At 24.0% G+C, this 7,963-nt stretch overlaps 1 protein-coding gene across 1 annotated transcript; it reads left to right on the forward strand.

Annotated features, from left to right (window-relative positions):
- Positions 1-200: 200 nt before the first annotated feature.
- Positions 201-7,640, forward strand: LOC145844867 (transmembrane protein 131-like). The gene is made up of 10 exons (XM_082952288.1): positions 201-310; positions 597-733; positions 1,077-1,189; positions 2,378-2,443; positions 2,580-2,700; positions 4,262-4,375; positions 6,509-6,631; positions 6,858-6,938; positions 7,185-7,344; positions 7,570-7,640. The coding sequence occupies exons 1-10, from the start codon at positions 232-234 to the stop codon at positions 7,638-7,640; spliced, it is 1,065 nt and encodes a 354-aa protein (XP_082808414.1). The 5' UTR covers positions 201-231.
- The last annotated feature ends 323 nt before the right edge of the window (positions 7,641-7,963 follow it).

Raw genomic sequence — 7,963 nt, forward strand, 5'->3', positions numbered from 1 at the left:
CGAAACCAATGCAGCAATGTATATTATAAAATACAAACTAGAAAATTATTTGTTACTATTATCTAAGTAAGTCATAAGACTTTTCCTTTTTATAAAGTTTGATAAAACATGTTTTTATAACAGTTGTAAACTTTTATTTTTTTACACTTGTTTTTATTTTTAAGATTAAAAAATGTTTTATAAGCTTTATAAACTTTTGCAGAGATAAACTATAGTAAATATTAAAAAAAAATGGAGTTAAAAATTGAAGCTGTATTTTTTATGTTGGTGTTCTTACTTTCACTGTGTTCTAATTTTGTGAATGCTTTAGGTATGTTTTAATTTTTTGTGAATATTTAAACTAATACAATTTTATATGTACATATATTAATTAAACTTATGTTCTGTTTAGATTTTTCTTAATTTTGTAGAAGTTAATTTTATGACTGCTAATATAGTTTTTATAATCAACAGTCATAACTATACTTTTTAAATAAAGATTAAAAAACTGCAACCATCTAGTTGAAAAAAAAAATCAATAGTATCTAATATTTGTTATGAATTATAATTTAATGAATAATAATGAAAACTTTTTTTTTTATCAATTTGTTTTTTAGGGGAGATGAAGTCAGAAATATTAAGTTGGGATTATGAGAGTGAGGATGATAGTAGCACAATTATAGAGCATGTGCAAGTTGAAATTAAGCAAATGCAAGCTATGATTTCATTTAAGGATGAAAGTAGTCACAGAAAAGTAGTTATTTTATTTTACAGTATTGCAACTTTATTTGTTTTCAAAATTATATAGTAGTTCTTAAGTATTTTCCAAACATATTCATTGTAAGTAAGTTAATTTTTTATTAAATTTTCTAAGATTTTTACAAAAGTATGTATTATTGTAAAGATTTTTGTACTACAAATTAATTTTTAATTAACAAAAAAAAAAACTTCAAAGTAAAACAAAAGTTGAAACGCATTAATGATTTTTTTAAAGTTTTAGTTGAATTTGGTAAAATAGTTAAGGTAGTTTTTACATTTTGTTCTTATAAACTTATAAAAAAGTAAATATGAATAATAAAAAAAAATAATAATTATAGCCACCGGATGATATAGCAAACAAGCAATTACAGCTACTAAGAAATCTGCTTGATGCTATAACAGATGAACAAAAAAGTATTAGTAGTTCTTTGTGTGAAAATACAGCCTTGAGGTATTTTTTTTTATTAAAAATGTTTTATATATTTCAAATATAACATTGAAAGAAAGTAGAAAATTATATCTAGTTTAATTTTTTTTATATAAAAACACTTTTTTCCAAATTTGCTTGCTATTGTTTTAGTGCTTATTGCACCAATTGTCAAAGCAAATTAAAGTTAAGTTTGTTGGTGAAATTATTATAAAGTTTACTAAAACATTGTGAGGCAATAAAAATAATTTAGTTAGTTGATATTTTCAAATACATAAGTACATAAGTTTTAAGTTATGATTCAATTTTTAAATAAATAAATTTTACCTCAGACGTTTTTGTGTCAAAACTTTATTCTGACTAACAGCGTTTCACTGCTCTCAAATAAATTTAAGAACAGATCTACGGAGTCTCAAAAAAGCTCTAAGAATAGACTATTTTTAGAGCTTATGTCTATTATTAGCTTAGGTCTATTATTAGAGCTTTTTTGAGACTCTGTAGATATGTTCTTAAATTTATTTGAGAGCAGTGAAACGCCGTTAGTCAGAATAAAGTTTTGACACAAAAACATCTGTGGTATATCTTCTGATGAGTTTAGCTTATCAGGATCTCCAGGATTTAACGCCTTTTAACGTTACATCTTATAAATAAATTTTATTTATGTTTATACTCTTTTTAATTTTTTATTTATTTACCAATAGTTTTTTTTTTAATAATTTTTTTGACTTAATATCTCTCCAAGCTTCTTAAATAGACAATTATAAGCAATTTTGGAAAAAAGTTTTTTTTATTCAAAATATTTAGCTCTGCAATAACGAATTGCATATAATAACTGTGACAGTAATCAATCCAAAAAAAAATAAGTATATCCAGTTTTATATGTTTTTTACATCTTAAACCATTTAATGTCTTTGATTTTTTAATTTTTTAAAGTGATGTTATGTAGATTTTCTTCTATTTAATGCAATGCTTTAACAAATAACTACATCACAGCATCTATCATTAAACTATGCTTCTTAATTAAAAAATTTTTCGTTCTAGCTATTTAGCTTATTAGCTATAAGTTATCAGGTTTATTTTTAGATATTTTATTTTTGTAAAATAAAATTAGTGGTATCTGTACAAATTAAAAAAATAATATTTTTACTTAACATGATCTTTATAAAAAGTTATATAAAGAAATGTTTATACATAAATCTATTGTTAACACAGAGATGAAGGAACAAAAACAATAGGATTTTTAGAATTTAGTCCTCCATACATAGACTTTGGTCACCAGTAAGTTTTTTTAAATTTTCACAGTAAGTTGTATAAAGTATTTAAAAGTAACTCTGAAATATTATTTATGAGTATCGGAAGCTAACATCTGATTTATGATACCAATAAAAATAACAATGTTTCTTATTAATTACAGAGAAATAGGTACAGTTACAACAAGAGACATCATTATATATAATAAAATGGACAAAGATGTTGAGTTGAATTCGATTGCTGGCTCTACTCCGCACCTACATGCATCTTTCTTTGGAAATAAGGTTAACGCATAATTTTGTATGAGATCTTATATGATTTAAAAAAATAATTTTTGTCAGAGTGTTTGAAATTTTAGCATGCTGTGCTGATGCCTAGTAATATTTATCTACAGTTTTTAGTATTATAAACAGATCATAAAAAATTAGTATTTGGTTTTTTTCTGGACATGTTGGGCGAGATTTTTCTGTAAAATGTCCGGATAAGTACAAAAAGTTATTTTTTATAAAAGAACAAACTGCTGTATTTAGTGCAATACATAATAAAAGCTCAGCTCCTCATTTTTTTTACTTTAAACTTTTTAAACTTTTTTTCACTTATCAAAATGTTGTACAAAGTGACCTTCTTATGCTAAATTGCTCAATTATTAAAGACTTTAACAGAATATTTTTACCATTTTACAAACTTCTGATTTATTTTCAATGGTTAGTGCAACTCGTTTTCTTTTTTTGAAGTCTTGCCATTTCTAAAATCTGGTATGTTGAGTGTGTTAAACAACTTGTATAACTTATAAATATAAAAAGTTGTCAAAAAGTGAAACATAAAATAACAGTTTTACATTATTATTTTTAAAACTTAGAATTTGTTAAACTATTAAAAAAACATTTAAAGTTAAAAAAAAATGTTAAGTCATATTTAAATTGTTTACAAAAGTTTTAAAAACTGACTTTATATACAAAGGTTTTTTATAACTAAACTAGTTTTGAACAAAGCTTAAATGTAAGCTTCAGTAATATGATTACGTCATAATAATGAAACAAATTGCAGATCTTACTAAATCCCTTAAAATTTTCTTACAGTATGAAAGCTTAAATATTTGTGTCACACAAAAATGTTTGTGTTTGATATTGTGTTATTTTTGAATTTTTTTCTTGACTGAAACTGTCCGGATAAGCGAATAAGCACTGTATTGCTATTTACTATTTGATTTTGAAATTTTTTATTTTTTGTTAATTTTCTGTAAAATTCACCTTAAAGTATGCGTATTATTAATTAATAGCTTTTTTATAAAGTATTCAAAATACTTATTTCATACAACAAATGAAAGCTAGGCCTGTCGAATAAATTTTAAAGCCGAAGTCTATAGCTATGAATAATGAACATGCAGTATAACCATGATTCGACGCAGGTTCAAAATAACTTGAATTGCTATATCATTGCTTTTCTTGTTTCGGTGCTAAAATACTTGTTGCTACTTTTTTTAGGTCTTAAACTTAAAATTTTGTAGTTTTTTTGAATTTTGTTAAAATTTAGATAGAGAAGCTCATTGTTTATTTAATCACAACCACGATAATTTTAAAGTTATTATCTGTCTGAAAAATAAAAACAACAAACTTTAATATAATGATAACATTTTATGTCCGGTAAAATATTGTATTTAAACTGATAATTAAGCTACTTATTAGCATCAATTTACACTAACAACTAAAGTTTTAGAATATATTTGTTGATTGTATATATAAGAACATAATAATAATAATAATAATAAATGTATAGTTATAATCTTTATTTTACAAAAAAAGATTATGAAACAACTTATAACTGAAAAATTAAAAATATGTTTAGATATTAGCAACTGGTGGTAATACATCGTTTCAAACTATTTTTAATCCAAGAAGTTCTGGAAATGTTGAAAACACTATCTATATAGATACTTCACAAGGAAGATTTTCCTATCAGGTATGTTTGAATTTCATTATAAAATTTTGTTTTTATTATGCATTTAAGATAAAAAATCTTTAACTATACATACAGTAAAACTATTCGATGAAATCCACATAAAGAAAAGAAGTTGGTTAAACAATGATTATTTTTACTGACAACCAAAATTAGTTAAATAGTATCATAATTCTAATCAGTAAAGACAAATTTTTGAAGTTGTATAAGCTATTGATGATTTTTTTAGCAAAAATAGTTATATTTAGCTTTTATATAAAATACATTTTAGCTTATAAGTAGACAACATCTAAAGCTGTTAGCTTAGCTTATACTTAAGCTTAAGACTAATAAAAGACTAGTCGATTAATGGGTTTTTGATATTTACTATTTAAAATTTTAAATGTGTTTATATATATATTTTTAAAGCAGGGATTGCATTTATGAACACAGTTTTAATGGAATGGTTTTTTTTTAAATTTGCTATTGTTTTTAATATATTTTAAAAGCAAACTTAAAACAATGCCAAACAAAACAAGTCTATACACATATAACATACATCCCTAGCCTATCTTTTGCAAAAATTAGAAAAAAAAAAACCTTAACATTTAATCCTCCTTACACAAACAGTATTTATTTCAACTTGAAAAAAATGTTTTAGCATCAATTCATAAATGAATAACTTATAAAATTTATTAGAAAACACTTCTGCCATTGTAACTTTTATCTACGTGAAATACTAAACTGCACATACTACCTAAAATAACAGCTCTTGCTACAGACTACGGCCCGGGTTTTTTCTTAGTATAGGTATCCTTACCTAAAAGTTCTAATAAGATCAAAACTAGATTCGAAGTCTGTTATTGGATTTTTTTGTTCTTTCAGTCTAGTGTTAAATTTTAGATTTAGGAAGTAACTTCTTGGCAATGCTGATGAGTGTAAATAATTTTAGTTGTATTTGTAAACTATAACTGTATATTTATTTTACGGTTACAAGCATCAAGTTTACTTTTCTCATATATAATTGTAAAATTGATTTCTTGGTACTTATTGAAAGACTCTGTTTTAAAGGATAGTACTGATAAATAATACTTTAAATATAAAATGTATTTTATTGAAATCTTTTCAAATTCTTTTCATTTTTAATATTATTAATAAAGTTTTAAATTCAACAGTAAGTTTGTAACTTTGTTAATTCAAGAACCCTCAATTTGTAGAGATTTATTTAGCTTTTTCGTTTATGTCATCACTAGTATATTTTATGTTGTGTTTGACGTGCCTGCATTATTTTCCTGAGTGTTTCATATCTCATACCTCTCTTATGTAAAACTGCATCTTTAAAAAAAATCTGATAAAGGGAAAGCTAAGATTTAAACACTTGAGTGAATATTTTAAAAGTTCGTGCAGCTTCAGAAGCCACTTTGTTTATGCGAGGATATTCGATTACACCTAATATACTTAGTTTGTTGATAAAATGGTTTCAGTGAAACAAAAATTACATAATTCAGTTAAAAAATAAGATTACTTAATCTTTTATTTTAAACATCATATAAAGTTATACTTTAGATTAAACTTAATTTTTATGATTAGATTTTTATACGTATACAAAGTACACAACTACCAATTACTTAAGAAAAAACATTTTGAAATCGTTTTAAAATTACTGATAGAAATCAAATAAAGGTGGCTTAGAAGTTTAAATCACAAGATATTAACTAGGAAATGCAAGCTTTCTAAAATTCTGTTTTTACCTTTAGATGGCCAAATATTCTCATTTTCTTTTGTCTTATCAATCTTTTATATAAATGAACTTTCTATGTAATTAGTAAAGCATTAAAGAACAAGTTCAGTAAATACTTATTTGAAAAAATTTAATTTTATTTATTGACTTAAAAGTTTTATTTTATGCTACTTTTATTTTAGATAATAACATTAAGGGCTTTTTAAGTAACCAGTATGTTAAGTTATTGTTTTAGTTTTAGGTACCAGTTTTACTATTAGCATTTTAAAACTTATTTCACATAAGAACTTTTAATTTTGGTATAAGTTAAAAAAATTTTTTTTTTACTTTAACTGTTTTTAAAAAAACTAATTAATAAAAACTCTTTAGTATATTAATTGGTGTAAAATAAAAAATATAATCTTTACATTATTTAGTTGTTTGGAGTTGGGCATCCGAATCCATACCGGTTTAAGCCGCTTACGAGTTCTTCTGTATTTGTCAATAGTTCTTTTTCTCCATTACTAACCATTTTCAATCCAACTTCTTCGCCTATACAAGTATTGAATTTATTTTTTTGTTGTTTAAAGAGAATCAGTACTAATTTTATATGAATAAAAATACGTTTTAAGGTTTACTTAAGTAAAGCTCATGTATATAAGCTCATGCTTAAATTTTACAACTTAAAAAGAAAAATTATAAAGAAACTGATGTTTTTTTAATAACTATGATTTACTATCATTTCCACTTATATATGTTTACATAATAAAAAACTCTCTACCATAGGTGAAAGAAGTATATAGTTCGTCGGTTAATTTGCATCTGCAATTACCTGACGGCCAAGATTCAGCTGACACTTCTGCATGGGTTTGTTTTAACTTGAAATATTCACTTATGTGTTAAAATATTTTTGTAGTATGTATTCAGTGATACGTATCAGTTTCTGCTGAAGAATAACTAAGCTTGTATTGTAATTTATAAAATGAGTGTAAAAAAGTTTCAGTTGTATAAAAAATGAACATCCGAAATTTAAACAGTTTAAAAAATTGTACGTACATTATGTTATTTTTTTGTTTTAAGTTGTGTTTTGAATTATCACTTAATGTTATTTAGAAAGTGGAGCCTTACGAAACTAAATCTTTAATGCGAGTTTACTATATTGTGTCAAATTTAAATACTTTCGGTAACCGAACAGCATATATTAATATTCGGGCTGAAAGTGAAAATAATTGCACGTTGTTTAAAGTTCCCATGGATGTCACTATCACTTCCAGTTAGTTTTTTAAAATATATTTTTATAATTATTTACCAAAAAACGTTAAAAATAACAACAAAATTTAAATAATATTTCTACATATAAAGTGTTTGTATATGATATGAAGTATGAAAAAAAATATTTAACTATTTAAAATAAAATCTTATAATACACTTTAGTTGATAAAAGACTTTGCTAAAAAGAATCATATGTGGCATGTCTAAATTAATAGTTTTTTAACAGAACCTGGTATATATTTTTCAATGGATTATTTGGATTTTGGTACAATGAGATCCGGAGGTAATTTTTTTTAATTAGTTTGAATGTGAATGAGTTTAGCTTCTTCTATACAAATGTTTTATTTACACGCTGAAGCATTAAGTACAATTTCTTGTTAGATTTTATAGCATTGAAATAGTTTTTTTTTTCTTGGTTTAAAGTTAATTTATATAATAATTTTTTTTTTAAGTTTGTTTTTGTATTCATAAACTAAAAAAACATTTATTTAATATAAGATGTAACGTTATAAGGCGTTAAATCCTGGAGATCCTGATAAGCTAAGCTTATCGGAATGTATATCACAGATGTTCTTGTGCTAAAACTTTATTTCAACTAACGGCGTTTCACTGCTCTCAAA

Source organism: Thalia democratica, chromosome 9 (assembly GCF_965202585.1).
Source record: "Thalia democratica chromosome 9, ktThaDemo2.hap1.1, whole genome shotgun sequence".
Classification (NCBI taxonomy): Eukaryota; Metazoa; Chordata; class Thaliacea; order Salpida; family Salpidae; genus Thalia; species Thalia democratica.

Excerpts from the sequence above, each read along its gene's own strand:
- LOC145844867 (XM_082952288.1), top strand. The coding sequence starts at position 232 with ATGGAGTTAAAAATTGAAGCTGTATTTTTTATGTTGGTGTTCTTACTT. Across the intron at positions 6,632-6,857 it reads CAACTTCTTCGCCTATACAA|GTGAAAGAAGTATATAGTTC; the intron begins GTATTGAATTTA and ends TCTCTACCATAG. Across the intron at positions 6,939-7,184 it reads CAGCTGACACTTCTGCATGG|AAAGTGGAGCCTTACGAAAC; the intron begins GTTTGTTTTAAC and ends AATGTTATTTAG.